General features: G+C 38.8%; 1 protein-coding gene across 1 annotated transcript in view; it reads right to left on the bottom strand.

Annotated features, from left to right (window-relative positions):
• Nucleotides 1-17,118, bottom strand: part of SLC39A8 (solute carrier family 39 (zinc transporter), member 8) — a 118,492-nt gene that overhangs the window by 65,923 nt on the left and 35,451 nt on the right. Inside the window, exon 2 of the mRNA XM_006893091.1 lies at nt 4,768-4,930. Coding sequence (XP_006893153.1) covers nt 4,768-4,930 — 163 coding nt within the window. The remainder of the gene's footprint in view (nt 1-4,767; nt 4,931-17,118) is intronic.

Here is a 17,118-nt window from a genome sequence, read left to right on the forward strand (position 1 = left end):
ATATATATATATATATATATCTCCCTCCCCACCCTTCTAATGTGTTTTGGTGGCCTAGTGGCAAGAAGCTGTGTTGCAATCTCAAAGGGAGAGAAAAATGGACAATTCCCCCCACCCTTCTCCACCATGGGATTTACTGCCTCCCTCTGTGCATGAGTTCCAATACTTGATGGTACAATATGGTAAAATATGTTCTGGTCAGAACTATCATTATTATCCAATTATAGTAACACTTGGAACCACGTGGTCTTGTGTGCACATGTTATGTGTGTGCTATTTTATTTCTTTTCATGTTTTCATAGTGGCTGATTTTGTCAAATTTTCTGGTGTTAGCTGCAGAATTGTAGTAATTAGTACTTTTAAACAAATATCAATAATGTGTTGGGGTTTTTTAATGAAATAGCAATTAAAGGAAAAGAAAGAGAAAAATCAAAAAAAGCTTAGCTACTGATAACATTGTAAGTGTATAAAGATTTAATAGACAATTTGGTTGACACTACTCAAATAATCTAAGAAAGATTGTATTCCAGCAAGCTACAACTGTATCACACTATGCTATAACTATGATTAAAATTGATAACAAGTCTTGCTAAAGAGTCTGTATGTTCTCGTATGGGGAAAGATCTAAAGGAGTGGGAGTGATGTCATTGAGTCTTTTGCCCAATAATTGGTGACTTTTGGATAATTAACTTAGAGTTGTTGACTTTCTCATTTTATGACTTGGCAGTATTAACCCTGGAATTCTGAGTCTCATTTCCTGCTCCCCACTTCCCTGTTTCCACTTCTTGAGTCAGCTAGTTTCTGATACATATTGGATACTTAGGGTTAAAAACACTTTCAAATATCAGTCATTAACCTGTGCAGAGTTGATTTGCTTTTCCTTAAGGCACATCTTCTATGCCCAGAATGAAGGACACGTTACATATAGTTTATTTATTTAACAAGCACATATATAGCACAAACCATGTGCCAAACAGTGTCTAACGTGTGTTCTAAAAATGAAGTCACTTTAAAAAAAAAAGTAACTTAAGTAACTTAATTAAGTAACTTAATCTTGAAACCAACCTTATGTTTGGTAGTAGTGATGATGTTCAATTTTTGTTGAGTCACCTGTGACTCATGACAGCTTTATACATAACAAAAGAATGCACTGTCTGGTCCTCTGACATCTTCACAATTGTTGGTATGTTTGATTCCATCATGTCAGTTATTACGTCAACCTTACATTTCAACTTCTACAGAAAGGTACTATTACTATCCCCATTATAGTGTTGAGTAAACAGGAGTGGCATCCACTTTCTAAATGAAACGTCTCTGGACACTTTATGAACTTTGATAAATGTCTATAGTTGTAGAGGGGCTTCAGGGCTTTTGTTCATACGGTCGCTGTAAGTCATGTTCAACTCCAAGGCAATCAACAACAACAACAAACTAAGGCAAAGAAAGGTTGAATGAATGGCCTGTCAACATAGCTAGGAAATGACAGAGGAAGATTTGAGTTCAGGTGGGCTGATTTCAGTGTATGCTTTTATTATTAGCAAATGTTTGTATATGTAAGCATTTGTAGTTTCGTAATTAATGTAAAATGTATCACAATTAAACAGAGTTACACAGATATTGGTATATTCTCATTTGGTACCCATCATAGAAAAACATTGTTTTAAATAGCTAGATAGGAGATTATTGTCATTCACAAGAAGTTATCACTAACATTCATCAGATTTGTGTTTGGTGCTTTTCAACTTTATATATAAAGAATATGGGGAAAAAAACCCAAACCCACAAGCCTGAATGCTGAAGTGGAAGCCACCCACCTGTTTTTTAGCCAATTTTACTACATACAATTTGTTTTATTTTAACTTTACACTTTCTGTACCTTAGGGGTTTTTAGCTACAAAATGGCTATTATAGCATTTACCTCACAGAGTTCTGCGAAGAGTAAATGTTTATATATATATATTTGGAGCCATATTGGTTACATAGTAAGTATTATCTAAGAGTTTACTATTAACATTGTTGTTTTTCATGTTACCTATAGAAAAATCTAAGAATTGATATGCACACAAAGGAATCTAAAACTAAGCACAATAGTTACTTCATTTCTTAGCCTCTTTTTTTTAACTCTATCCATATTCTCTTCATACTCCCTATCTATATTTGATTGCATGAACCTGCTAAAATTTGCTGCTTTGAATACCACATCAGGATGATAACTATCCAGCCTCAATCTTTCCTCTAAAGACCAAATATGCACATGACACAGCCCACTGTACATCCTCATTTGTGTGTTTGCCAGTAGTTGAGTATATAGGGAGTTCTTGTAGCCTAGGGAGAAGAAGCTGCACTGCAATCCCAAAGGCATGCAGTTCGAACCTACCAGCTGCTCCTCGGGAGAAAAATGTGCAATTGCCTCTTGTACGATTACTGCCTCTAAAAAGCCGCCAGAGGGTTAGCTACGGGTCCATTCTGACTCGATGGTACACAACAACAGCGACATGTAAAAAGTTAGATTATTAACTCACCATTTCCTTCCTGACCAACAAACTGTTCGATCCCTCTATTTTATCTTAAGTCTAACCTTAAAGCTATTTTTAGCAAAAACTCCAAAAGCTATCCTGAACCCTATCATTTCACCCCACTTTGTCGCTCTCACATTAATCCAGTTCTCCATCACCTCTAACATCATTTCATGTCACTTGATTCCTAAACAATCCCCATGCTTTCTACTCTTGTCCCATTACAATCTATTCTTCAAGCTATGCTGTTGCTATGCACTACTGAGTCAGAATAAATCTATAGACAACCCTCCAGTGGGTTTTCAGGGGCAGTTAATTGCACAAGAGGAGATTACCCATCCTTCTCCCATGCAGCTGCTGGCAGATTCTTCAAGCTATACGTTGCTGATATTGTACTCTATGTTGTTGTTGTTATGTGCTATCAAGTTGCTTGAGACTCATAGCAACTGTAAGTACAACAGCCCTAAACCCTGCTCTATCCTGTGCCAATTGCACTGCCTCCGAGACACCCATCCCGATTACCCCAGTCACTGAATCAATCCACCTCATAGAGGGTCTTCCCCTCCTGCGCTGTCCCTCCACCATCCCAAGCATGATGTCCCTCTCCAAGGACTTGTCACTCCTTACAACATGTCCAAAGTATGTCAGATGAAGCCCCAGAATTCTTGCCTCCAAGGAGCAGCCTGGTTTAACCCTCTCCAGGTTGAATCTGTTTGTTTTCTTGACAGTCCATGGTACATTCAATACTCCAGCACCTCAGCTCAAAGGCATCAATTCTCCTTCTATTCTCCCTAGTCATTGTCCAACTCTCGGATGCATAACAAGCGATTGCAAAGACCACAGCCTGTATCAGATGCACTTTAGTCTCCAGCGTGACACCATTGCTCTTCAGTACCCTTGGAGAGGTCCCTAACAGCAGACTTTGTCATCGCAATACATTTTTTTATTTCCTGGTTACTGGTGCAAAGAGCGTTGACCATGGAGCCAAGCAGACTAAAGTTGTTAACAATCTCAATCTCTTCACCATCCATCCTGATGCTGCCAATTGGTCCAGTGGTGAGAATCTTTGTTTTCTTGACATTGAGCCTCAATCCATACTGAAGGCTGCAGTCCTTGACCCTCTGCAACAAGCATTTCAGGTCCTCCTCAGTTTCAGCAAGCAGGGTTATGTCATCTGCATAAAGCAGATTGTTAATAGATCTTCCACCAATCCTGACACCACACTTATCCTCCTACAGCCCAGCCTCTCGGATAATCTGTTTTGCATACAGGTTGAAAAGGTATGGAGATAGGACACATCCCTAGTGTACATCTTTCCCAATTTTGAACCATGCAGTATTTCCTTGCTCTGTTCTGCCGACTGCCTCTTGGTCCAAGTATAGGTTTCGCCTTACAACAATCAAGTGTTCTGGGATTCCTATTCTTCTCAGAGTCAGCCACAGTTTGTTATGATCCACACAGTCAAACGCCTTTGCATAATCAATGAAACACAGATAGACATTCTTCTGGTATTCCCTGCTTTCAGCTAAGATCCATCTAACATCAGCTACAATATCCCTGGTACCACAACCCCTTCTAAACTCAGCCTGGACTTCTGGCAGTTCTCTGCTGATGCACTGTTCCAGTCATTTTTGGATAATCTTCAACAGAATCTTGCTTGTATGTGAAATCAATAGGAGTATGTTTATGAACTGTGTATCAAACAAACTAATTTCCTTATGTGTTTAATGAGTACAGCAAATTATTCTTTAAAATTACAGATTCTTACAATTGTTGATATTTTCACTCATTCATGAAAATTAAAGCAATAACAATTCAATCCACTGATATTTAGTCTAGGGGCATGTAAGGTATTTAACCTAGGGCCATGCTTGCTTCCCTATCAAGACATTGATAAATATAGATAAATTAACACAATTTAAAATAATAGGATAAGAAAAAGTTTAAGTAAACTAACTGATACAATAAATTATAAGTCAAATATTTAGTGAAAAATCCAATATATTGTTTAAAATCAAGAATTCAATTTAGCTTAGGTTTCTAAGTGCTTCCAAGTATAATTTTGATTCACTAAAAGAAAGTATGACTTTTGAAGCTTCAGTGAGTCTTAATCATTCTTGTTTTAAATATTATCAGAATGAAAGTATTTTTACCAAGGCGTTCTCTATGAGTTAATTAAAGATAGCAATCCAGTAAAAAAAGACATGTTAACTTCATTTCAAACATATGACAGAATAAAATTCCAACGTACCTTCTGAAATATTTGGCTTTGTTTGAGCCTTGGTTCTAGCCTCACAAGGGTGAAAACTCAACTGCTGTAAGACTGCTGGACAGATGGTAGAGAAGTTAGAGCTGGTTATCTGGGTAGCATTTGAAAAGCCATGAAGGAAAAAGATGTCTTCAGCAGATAAACACTAAAACAAAATAAACAAATATATACATGTTAATACAATAAAGTGTCCAGCCAAAGATGCTAGAAAATACCTCTCAATGCACAGCACGTATTCTTGATACCGAATATGTGATTACCAAAATATGTGGCACTCAGAAATTGTAAGAGTTGAGCTCCCTAAAATTCACAATCAAGAAAAATAACAACAAAAATGGCATTTCTTAATCAATAGTCAATAGGAACCATTTGGGTGAGAAAGAAAGGTCCAAACACTTTAAAGATATTAAAAGCTGCCCACTGCCATTCAAGTAAAGATTGGTGGATATTTTTGGAGGCTGCTGGAGTGGCTCTCTCACACATTTCTAGAGGACAAACACTTTGTTCCCCTGCAATTTCATCATCAAGAAATGCATCCCGGGGGAGGGTTGGAGGGGAGAAAACTGCAACAATGAATGAATGGAAATCCAAAGTCTCTATAAATTTTCATTGACATTAATAATAATTTCAAAAAAGAATATTTAAAAAGAAAAAAAAAGAAATGCATCCCTCATCCTCGGCCATTCCATCCTATCTCATAGGGTCCCTATAAGATAGAATTGGCACAACAGCAGCGAGCTTGTTTGGTTTGAATATTTGTTCATTTGCTTGCTTGCTTGCTTTCTTCAAGATCTTAGCTATGGATGATACAAAAACTTCTAAGTTGACGCTTATTGTTTTAATATTTAAAACAAATACCATTGCCATCAAATGATTCTAACTCAAGCTGATCCCATATGTGCCTGAGTAGCACTGTACTCCATGGAGTTTTCAATGGCTTTTGTCTTTCTGTCCGATTATTCTTCTTGGTGCCTCTGGGAGGATTTATACTTTAACCTTTTAATTTGCAGCCAATGTGTTAACTATTTGCACCACCTGAAGATAAAAAAATTTAGTACTGTGATCTTATTATTGATTCAAGACAGAAAAAGTCAAACCCACAGACACCAATATGCAAGCGGTTGACAAAAACTAATGTTCAACTGACTTTAAAAAAAATATTAAGAGTTAAGATTTCCTTTTTTGTTTTTTAATATCTAACCATGTACCTATGTAACCTATTTTCCCTTTGAATTCAAGATGACTGCTCTGCTCCACCAAGAAGAGGAAACACTAAACACAACGGCCAACTAGCAGTCTTCCTTACGTCTAGAACAAGTGGAAAAAAAGTGAAAAACCCAAGCCCACTGGCATCAAGTAAATCCCAACTCTGTAACAAACTAACTAATAAACAAAGTACCTCCTGGCCTATTGGGTAAAGAATTGTACTGCCAACCCAGGCAGGAATTTTTAATCCACAGCTGCTCCACAGAAGAAAGATGAACAATCTATATTTACAGCCTCTGAAAAATCCACTACAGGGCCAGCTATGAGTCAGCTCCAACTGATGTAACTGAGTTGAGTTGCATAGAGAAAGAGAAAATGGAAAGTGGGTACAGTTTACTAATCACCATGAAGCTGTCCAAGGACATAACTGCTAGGCTCAAATATCATGGAGCTGATGTAGGTGGACTGCCCACTCCATGATTCCAGGAATAAGCAGGAATGGTGGTACAAACTGAACTATGTTTCCCTGAAAGGACATCCTAACCTACTTGGACTTCAAGTTCCTCCAACAACTGGAGCAAAGAGGGAAGGTACTTAGATAAACTTCAAACTCTTCTCAGAATTAACTGTCTAAGATTTCCTGAAACTTGATGACAGCTAATCATTCTTTTCCAACTCAAACTGACTCATTAGTTGTTGTTGTTGTTGTTATCTGCTATCAAGTCGCCTGCAACTCATAGCAACCCTAATGTACAAAGATCCCTAAACCCTGCTCCATCCTATGCCAATCTCACTGTCTCAAATACATCTACCCCAACTACCTCAGTCACTGAATCAATAAATGTCATCGAGGATCTTCCTCCTCTGTACTGTCCCTCCACCCTCCCAAGCATGATGTCCCTCTCCAAGGGCTGGTCCCTCTTTGCAACATGTTCAAATGTCAGAAGACGCTTCAGAATCCTTGCCTCCAAGGAGTAGCCTGGTTTAACCCTTTCCAGGACAAACTGGCTCATTCTCTTAGAAGTCCGTGGTATATTTAACACTCTTCTCCAACACCACAGCTCCAAGGCATTAATTCTCCTTCTATCATCCCTAGTCATTGTTCAGCCCTCTGATGCATAGCAAGTAATTGCAAAGACCATGGCCTGTATCAGGAGCACCTTAGTCTCCAGAGTGACACCATTGCTCTTCAGTAGTTCGGAAAGGTCTCTGACAGCAGACTTTACCATCGCAATGCATCTTTTGATTTCCTGGCTACTGGTGCCAAGAGTATTGACTGTGGAGCCAAGCAAACTAAAGCTATGAACAATCTCAATCTCTTCACCATTTGTCACAATGCTGCCAATCAGTCCATTGGGAAGAATCTTTGTTTTTTTGATATCAATCCATACTGAAGGCTGAAGTCCTTGACCTTCTTTCCCAAGCGCTTCAGGTCCTCTTCAGTGCCAGCAAGTAGAGTTATGTCATCTGCATAATACAGATTGTTGATGAGTCTTCCTCCCATCTTGATGTCACACTTCGCCTCCTAGAGCCCAGCCTCCCGGCTAATCTGATCTGCATATAGATTGAAAAGGAATGGAGATAGGATACATCCCTGGTGTATCCTCTTCCCAATTGTGACTCATCGGTAGTTCAGGAAATTTATCTAACAAGTCCCAGCAACATTTTTAATGAAATAAAATATATAATTTATAGCTTGCTTCACACAGAATTGATTAAACTTAAGCTATACATTGTAATATACCAACCCATAACTCACTGTTGTTGCATGCAGTTCACTCACAGCAATTCCCCATTGGTTTTCACAGGCTGTAAATCTTTTTGGGCCAAGCTTAGGGAGACTGGTGGATTAAAATTGGCAACCTTTCAGTTAGCAGCCCAGTGATTTATATGCTACATTACTATATATACCAGGTTACAATGTAAAATTTCTTTCTACAAATAGTGGTCAAGAACTTGAAAGTGGCTGCTCTTAAGGTTGTCCTTTTGTGCTCTCATGGCCTAGTGGTAAGAAGCTACCTTGCAATCCCAAAGGCACACAGTTCAAAATCTACCAGGTGCTCCATGGGAAAAGGATGGGGAAATCTCCTCCTATGCAACTCACTGCCCTTGAAAACCTGCTGCAGAGTCAGCTATGAATTGGCTCCAACATGACCACACACAACAACAACAACAAAGATTCGTCTACATACATTAAAATGGAGTTGTTGTTGTGTGTACCATAGAGTCAGAACCGACCCATTGTCAACCCTCACGTAGGTTTTCAGGGGCAGTTAATTGCATGGGAGGAGATTGCCCATCCTTCTCCCACGGAGCAGCTGGTGGCCTTGAACCACGTGCCTTTGGGATTGCAGAACAGCTTCTTGCCACTAGGCCACCACAGCTCCCTATAATGGAGGGAGTACATTTAAAGGAATATAAAAAATCAATATTTTGGCTGGGCAGATGGTCCTTTGTCACAGTCCTTTGTCACAGTAGTTTGCCTGTTCTCCAGAAAGAACACAGAGATAGAGCGATAACAAACTTAAGTCCTTGCCTGGTGATAAGAGAATCAACAGAAATCCAGTGGTGGAGGCAAACTGAATTAATGGCAGGTCTGCTTAAAAATAGCCATTTCTGGCAAATAGATTGCATCTTTTTGAATAGCTGCCTATTTTGGCTTCAAACAATCTCTATTTCTATTATACTTTGATTTAATATAGTTGAACATGAAACAAAAGAAAGCAGTTGTCTAAGAAAGGGTGGTACTCCCAAAGTTAGAACAAACAGGATGAGAGTCCAATGCCTGAATAGTGAGAGCACAAAAAACTGGTTGAACCATTGCCCAAGGACATTCATACACCCTCCCAAGCACACCCCCTTCACCTCTCAGCAAACAAAGAATAAACTATGAGAATGGCTGAGGCACCCAGGGCTCCTCAGAAATGAGTGCAAGGTTACAATGAACAGAATATACTTTAGTTTCACTCTGTGACCTTTCCTATTTCCCTCACAAACACATCCTGACAAGTTTTTCTCTTTTCATCTATTTGGTCTTTATTATATTATATAACATTGTTTTTCTCAAGAGTGGCATCCTGAAGTTTGCTGTGGCCTTTTGAGATTTTTGTGTTATTAGAAGACAATTTTCCCCAGCCTGCAATTATCCTAATGTGAAGTAGATTCTCTTTTTTCCTAAATACTAGCTTAAATTCTTACTTGCAGTTCTTGCCACACTAAGGTCATCCCCAAACAGTTTCATACACATAAAATATCAAAGCTACAAATGCATGCTATAAAAATAAACTACAAATCATTTAAGCAAGTAGTTTCATCAACTTCTTTATCTGTTTATCCTGTTCTTTGTTCTCAAACACTTCTGTCCAGTTAGAATTTTCTATGTTATGTGTCAAGCAAATAATAGGACTAAGATAAATAAATCATAAATCATAGATCTTCCATAAAGAAACTGTGGACAAAAAAATAAACCGAAAAAAAACCCCAACAAAAAACCCTGTACCAATACCAATATCTATCAAACCAGAGAGAAAGTTGTAAGTTCAAACGAGACATAAAGATAACATACTGTGCAACAAATGATTTGAAAGTGAAATAATCAAACCACAACTTTGAGGATAGAGGTCTTGGAAAGTAGACAGATGGTAGTGACTGTTCTGACTAGGGAATCTAGAAAAAGAAACATATTTAAGGGGATGTTTTAAGTTTTACATGTTGTTGTTGTTGTTGTTGTAGGTACTGTCAAGTCAACTACAACTTATAGCAAACCTGTCCATAACATAGAAATTTTGCAATCTTGCCACTGTCAAAATCTCTGCCACACTCCAGCCTATTATTACAGTAACTTTATCATGGGGGTAAATTCATTTCATTGAAGGTCTTTCTGTCTTTCACAGACACCCCACCTTTCACAGCATGATGTTTATTTCTAAGGATTGGTCGGTCTCTCCTCACAACATGCTCTAAGTATATGAAGTGAAGTTCCACCACCCTTGCCTTTAAGAAGCACCCAGGTTGCACTATCTTCTTTATTTGTTCTTTCAGATCTCCACGGATTAGTCAATATTCTTCTACAACAGCCACAATTCAAACTTATCAATAATTTGGTCTTCCTTATTCATTGTTCAACTTTCAGATGCATCAGAAGCAACTGAAAATGTCACAGTTTAGATTAAGCAGTTTTCAATGACCTTGGTCTTTAAATTGACATTCTTTCTCTTTACCTCTTTAAAGTGGTCCTTTACAGTAGATTTTTCCCAATGCAATGAACCTTTGGATTTCTCCACTAATCCTACTGTGGGTGTTGATTTTGCATCCATGTTTGCCTTAGAGGTTTTAAGCTGTAGACATCTATAATGTATGCAAGAAAAAGAAAGGGAAACAAAGAAATGACAGTGAAATAAGCCCAAAATGTAGGAAATAAATTGTTGTTGTTGTTGTTAAGTGATGTCAAGTCTTCTCTGACTCATTGTACCACAGAACAAAACCTGCACCGTCCTCACAGCCTGCTGGCTTAATCCAGTGTTGCAGTCATGATGTCAATCCATCGTCCCAAGGGTCTTCCTCTATTTCACTGACCTTGTACTTTTTCAAGGCTGATATCTTTCTTCAGGGACTACTACTGCTGAGTAGTGTCTGAGTGGGAACTGACTCATACTTGACCCTCCAAGGGTTTTTCAGAGGCTTTAAATTTCATAAAAGGAGAGTGTCCATCTTTCTCCCAACGAGCAACTAGTGGGTTTGAACCATTTGCCTTTGAGTTGGCAGGGCAACTCCTTACCACTAGGCCATCAGCAATCTCTATACTCCAGGAACTAGCTGCTCTTAATAACATGTCTAAAATATGTGAGAGGAAGCTTCTTGCTTCTAAGGAGGATAACTGTACTTCTTTCAAAAGCAGTTGTTTTTTTTGGGGGGGGGGAGCTCATAAAATATTCAACTCTCTTCACCGACACCAAAATTCAAAAGCATCAATAGTTCTTTGGTCTTCCTAGTTCATTGGCCAGCTTTAACATTCATACGAGGCAACCAGAAGCATTATGGTTAGGTCAGGAAGAAAAGTCTTTAAAGTAGCACCCTTGCTCTTTAGCACTTGGCAGCATATTTGTCCTATATAATCTATCATTTCAAACTATATGCAGAACATATCATCCAGGAGGCTGGGTTGTATGAGAAGGAATGTGGCATCAAAATTGGAGGAAGATTCATCAATAACCTGTATTACGCAGATGACACAACTCTGCTTGCTGAAACTGAAAACTGGAGTGCTTGCTGGAGAGAGTCAAGCACTGCAGCCTTCAATATGGTTTGAAGCTCAATATCAAGATGACAAAGATTTTCACCACTGGGCTGATTGGCAGCATCATGATGGATGGTGAAGAGATTGAGATTGTTACAGTTTTAGTTTGCTTGGTTCCACAATCAACACTCATAAACAACACTCCTGTACCAGCAGCCAGGAAATCAAGAGACAAATTACATTGCAAAAGTCGGCTCTCAGGGATCTCTCCAGAGTAATGAAGAGAAACTACGTCAGTCTAGAGACTAAGGTGCACCTGATCTAGGCCATAGTCTCCACAATCACTTGTTATGTGTCAGAGAGCTGGACAATTAGTAGGGATGATAGGAGAATTTATGTCTTTGATCTGTGGTGCTGGAGAAGAATTTTTAATATACCATAGACTGCCAGGAGAAGCCAGGCGGCTCCTTGGAGGGAAGGATTCTGAAGCTTTATCTGACTTACTTTGGGCATGGTGCAAGGAGAGACTGACTGATCCTTGGAGCGGTACATCATGCTTGGAAGGGTGGAGGGACAGAGAAAGAGAGGGAGACCCTCGATGAGATGGATTGATACAGTGACTGAGGTCAGAGACAACAAAGTTGGCACAGGATAGAGCAGGTTTCAGGGCTGTTGTACACAGGATCACTATGAGTCGCAAGCAACTCAACAGCACGTAACAACAGCAATCTATCATTTGATTTCTTGACTGTTGCTTCCATGAATTTTGAATCCAAGATCTAGGTAAAATTAAATCCTTGACAATTTCAAACTTTATTTCATTTATCATGATATTGCTTTTTGATCCAAAATGTGAGGACTTTTATTTTCTTGATGGTGACATATAAAACATACTGAAGTCTCTGACCTTTAACCTTCTTCAGTATGTACTTTAAGAGTTCATTTAAGGTTACTTTTCCAGCCATTGTTTGACTCTGCCATGTGGATGGGCAGGGATATGCAAACAGGGCACGTTAGCCTATCCACAAGGGGATTGGCAATCTCACCAATCCACAAGGAGATTGGCTAGTCTCACCATGAAACTGAATGGATCTAGCTGCAGAAGGAAGACCTTCCACCAGCAGAGAACCAGAGAAAGCAACTTGTCTGTCAGACATACTGGCCCTACAGTAACAGTAGCCATAGTAGCCAAAGCAAAGAACCAGAGAGCTGACATGAGATGGGATCTCGAGCCTGCTACACCAATGGACCACAGATAAGGGTCTTTTGCCTAAATTTGCTGGAGCACTGAGGAGCCAGTGTGGCAGGAACAAGAACACTGGCCCTAAGCTATGAAGCTCAAGGCTGAGGTGCCTATGAGCACATTCTGAGAGCCATCCTGACTGTATTATGCTACTAATCTGTATTATAAACTTTTGACATCCCAAAAAATGTTCTGTGTGGTCTGTGAACTATTGCATCAATTTTTGGACCCAGTAAAGTAGGAAGATTGGTGTTGAGATAAGTTGAAAGAGATACAGGAGCTTGGGGGGACATGTCTGACCTCACAGGAACTGGTTTTATGTTGTTCATTCCATTGACAGTGACAGTTCCCCTTTGTGAAGTTGGTGTAGGGCAGATATGGCTATCCCTGCATGGCTTTTGCTCTTTTTACATCAGTAAAATGCAACAAATAATGTACGGGTTTTACCTATCTGGAATTTATACCCTATCATCCAGTGACAGACCACCTCACTGCACAGGAGACCCTTTCCATGTAATTTAATAGGGCAAGGTGGGAACAGGAAGAGATTGACAGAGAACATATAACTCAGACCTACCCACTATCTAGTAGAGCTATCAAAGAAGTGTAAGTTGGTAGTTCAAGATTCTGGGATTCCTTGATCTCTTTCTCCATGGGAAAGTAAAATAAGTGAGACATGTACTCTCATGCTTATTGCTGCTATTGATGCATTATTCAAAACAGTAAAGGAATGGAAGCAACCTAAATGCTCAGCAACAAACAAATTAATAGAAAAACTATGATACATTCACACAATGGAATGCTATGCAGCACTGAAAAACAATGAACTCATAAAACATTATACAACATGGGGGAGCCTAGAGAACACTATGCTGAATAAAATATCTCAGTAACAAAAGGACAAATACTCCATAACACCACTGTTCTGTAATAAGCATTGGGGAGAGAATGGGAAAAGAGTGGATGGATAATGAACACTGGATTAAAAGAGAGGAAAAAAATTGTTTAAATGTAATATATGATTATACATTGTATGTCTAAGAATAATATGGAAAAAGAGGTGCATTGCAGGGTGGGGTGAGAAAGTTGGAGGGGACAAGAAGAAAATGAATGTGCAAGAATGAATAACAGATATATTTTAAATAGAAAGGACAAAAATAAGTAAAACTAAGTGAGAAGCAGTAATAAGGCAGGTTCCAATAATATCACTAATATTTTGGATATACCCATAAATCCAAGTGAAATCTGCTTCTCAGTGACTTTAATTATCAAATCTCTCTTTGGCTTAAGTAATTTAAAATTTCATGTTTTCCACTTACAAATTAGTCCTATTTGGTCCAGAAATCATGGTCCAAAAGGAGTCCCTCGGTGATACAAATGATTAAATATTAAACTATTTGTCTAAAGATTGGTAGTGGAAACCTACTCAGAAACACCTCAAAAGACCAAAAAACACAAACTCAAACTTGAGATCTGCTTCTTTATGTGTGGGGAAGCAAAAACTGGTAAGCTTTTCCACTGTTTAAACCCTCTACATTATGTCTGTGAATTGTGGTGCTGGGCAAGGAACAGTGAATATATCATGCACTTCCAAAACACAACACATGTATTTTGGGAGACGCGAGGTCAGAATGTTTATTACAAGAAAGAATGGTGAATCTTCACTTCACTTACCGTGGCCATATTATCAAGCAGAGCCATGCCTTAGAAACAGACAGTATAGTTGGCAAGTAGAGGGTCAGAGGAGAGGAAGACCCTCAAGGAGATGGCTTGACATAGTGAGTGCAACAACGGGGTTAAGCACAGCACAGATTGTGAAAATGACATACGACTGGGCAGGGTTTTGTTCTGTTTTACAGAAGGTTACTATGAGTTAGATCCAATTTGATGACATCTAGTAACAACAATAACACTTCCTTCTTTTCTTGTAGTTTTCGCAGGACAGGCTATTTTCCCTACTTGGCTTTCTTCTCAAATGGCAATCATCAAATAGTACTAAACAATGGGAAAATTTGAACCTGTACCCTTTATATAAGACCCTTCATACCAAACAGGAAAAGAACTATCTTCCCATTCAAAAATCACCCAGAGCAGCTGCTGATTCTGTTTTGCCATGGAGTAATTCTGTGGCAAACTCAGCAGCTCGCATTCCTAATAAGAGCCTAACTGGGGCTACAGAGGTAAAGGTAGATAGAATGAGTAGCTCAGAATTCATTCAGACTCAATGACAGTGACAACTGCAATGGAATACCAAGTCTAGTCTTTTTTTTTTTATAGGATGTAAAGTAACTGAGTGACACAAACTTTAATTGCACTATCAGGCCTTTGAAGGCGTCAGATGCACAACAAGATTAGAATGTAAATCTAAAAGAGTTGTATATAACCTATTAATGACAACTCTATCCTGATTTGACTGCTGCAGTTTCTACTTTATCACAGAAACTACAGCTACCTTCTATAATTTGGTCATGTATGTAGCTAAGGTGAAAGCTGTGTAATGTATCCTTCTCTGTATTTCGGAGTAGTGACAGATGTTCTCTCTTGAGAAAATGTCATAGTTAAGAGGTTTAATAGGAATCTCAAACCAGTTGTTTATCTGCTCTGATCTCACAGGAGCGGGCTACATTATCTTACTCTCACTCACCTAATTATTCACCAAGCATGAGTTGGTCTTAACATTCTCTAGACCAAGCATTCTGATAGGTGCTGAGAATAAGATAAGAGAACAGACTTCAGAAAGCTCACAACTCCATAGAGGAAATATATAAACAAACAAATAAATACAAAATAGAATAGAGAGATATATAATAGATACTCTGAGACAAGAGATAGTCATGGTAGGTTTCCGAGAGATGTTGATACATATGCTGACTCTGAAAGGTTAAGTGCTTTTGATGTCTGAGGAGGGTAAGAGAAGACCCAGAGAAAATAGATAAGGAATAAACCAATAATGTAAATGGCATTCATAATATAACCAAAGAAAATTTACAATTAATATATGGAAGTTCTGAGAAACACCTGTCTTTCAATTATTATATCATCTACTATAATGAATCAGAGAGTTAGACAATGACTAGGGAGGATAGAAGGAGAATTGATGTCTTTGAGCTGTGGTGCTGGAGAAGAGTATTGAATGTACCATGGACTGCCAAGAAAACAAACAGATTCATCCTGGAGATGGTTAAACCAGGCTACTCCTTGCAGGCAAGGATTCTGCGGCTTCGTCTGACATACTTTGGACATGTTGTAAGGGAAGACAGGTCCTTGGAGAGGGACATCATGCTTGGGATGGTGGAGGGACAGCGCAGGAGGGGAAGACCCTCTATGAGGTGGATTGATTCAGTGACTGGGGCACTCGGGATGGGTGTGTCAGAGGCCATGCGATTGACACAGGACAGAGCAGGGTTTAGGGCTGTTGTACATAGGGTCGCTATGAGTCGCAAACGACTCGACGGCACATAACAGCAACAACAACTATAATGGATTTGGGTAGTAATCTAGGATTAAAATATCAAAGTTTAGCAAGATACATTTTCCAAGATTTAAAAGCATATGAACGTTAAAGACAGATACAAGGTTGTCTTCTGACTTGTAAGCTATAGTTCTTGCTATTGCATTCCTATGTTCTGAAGGGAGTCGAACACTAAGAAAACCTCACATACGGTAAAAGAAATATTTAGATCCTGGGGAGCAATGTGTTTTCCCCTTCTAATGGTGATTTGAGTTGTAGAGTTAAATTATAATTAGACCATATTTAGGATCCTAACAGTGAGAGACCTAGAAGCAGTCTTAAAATTCAGATATTAACTAAGTTTTCTAACTAAGGTGAGAATTAGAAAATTACTTGAAAACAGTCATGATTTTAGCCCCCGACTAGGACCTCCTCTCCCATCACTCAAGCAGGAGAAAAGTAACACTCAAGTGAGACAGTCATACTTCAGCAGTAGATTCTAACAGGTTAAGCCTGGCATCTGTCCAAGGCTACTTACTATAAAGTACTCTCATAACAGGTATGCCATCTTGCATAACTGGCACAATGAATGCTTTATTTCTGCACTTTTTCTTTTAAACGCACTATTTTTATAGCTTAGAGACATATACGTACTGATCCAGCCACCTGAACTACTGTCACGTAACCATGAAACCTGACCACAGGTTGTCAAAAACATTTTAAAAAAACAAACCCAACCCACTGCCTTCAAGTCAATTCTGACTTGTGGCAGAAACTTCTTTGGGTTTCTGAGGTTGTAAATCTTAACAAGAGGAGATTTCCCACCTTTCTCCCAGGGAGTGGCTGGTGAGTCCAACTGCTAACATTTGGCTAAAAATCCAACATTTAACTTATTGTGCCACCAGGGCTCTTTTAAGAATGCAGCTGGGATTGGAGGGAGGGGTCAGGAAAGGTGAAGATCCAAAACAATTATTTAACTGGAAAGAAATCTTTGGAATTCTTAAGCTCACAAGTACCTTGACATTTGCTAAGAATGTGTCCTGGGCAGCCAGTATTGCTCAAATAAATATTTGTTGAATGAATGAACCTCTCATCTGTCTTCACAGTATTTTTTTAAGCCAGTTTCAAAAACATTTTTAATTGACAGTGGTAACCTAAACAATGTTATAAGAGAGTAAAATAAATTACCAACACGTA

The sequence above is a fragment of the Elephantulus edwardii genome, unplaced genomic scaffold (genome assembly GCF_000299155.1).
Source record: "Elephantulus edwardii isolate Elephantulus edwardi_28Jun2011 unplaced genomic scaffold, EleEdw1.0 scaffold00122, whole genome shotgun sequence".
NCBI classification, from domain to species: Eukaryota; Metazoa; Chordata; class Mammalia; order Macroscelidea; family Macroscelididae; genus Elephantulus; species Elephantulus edwardii.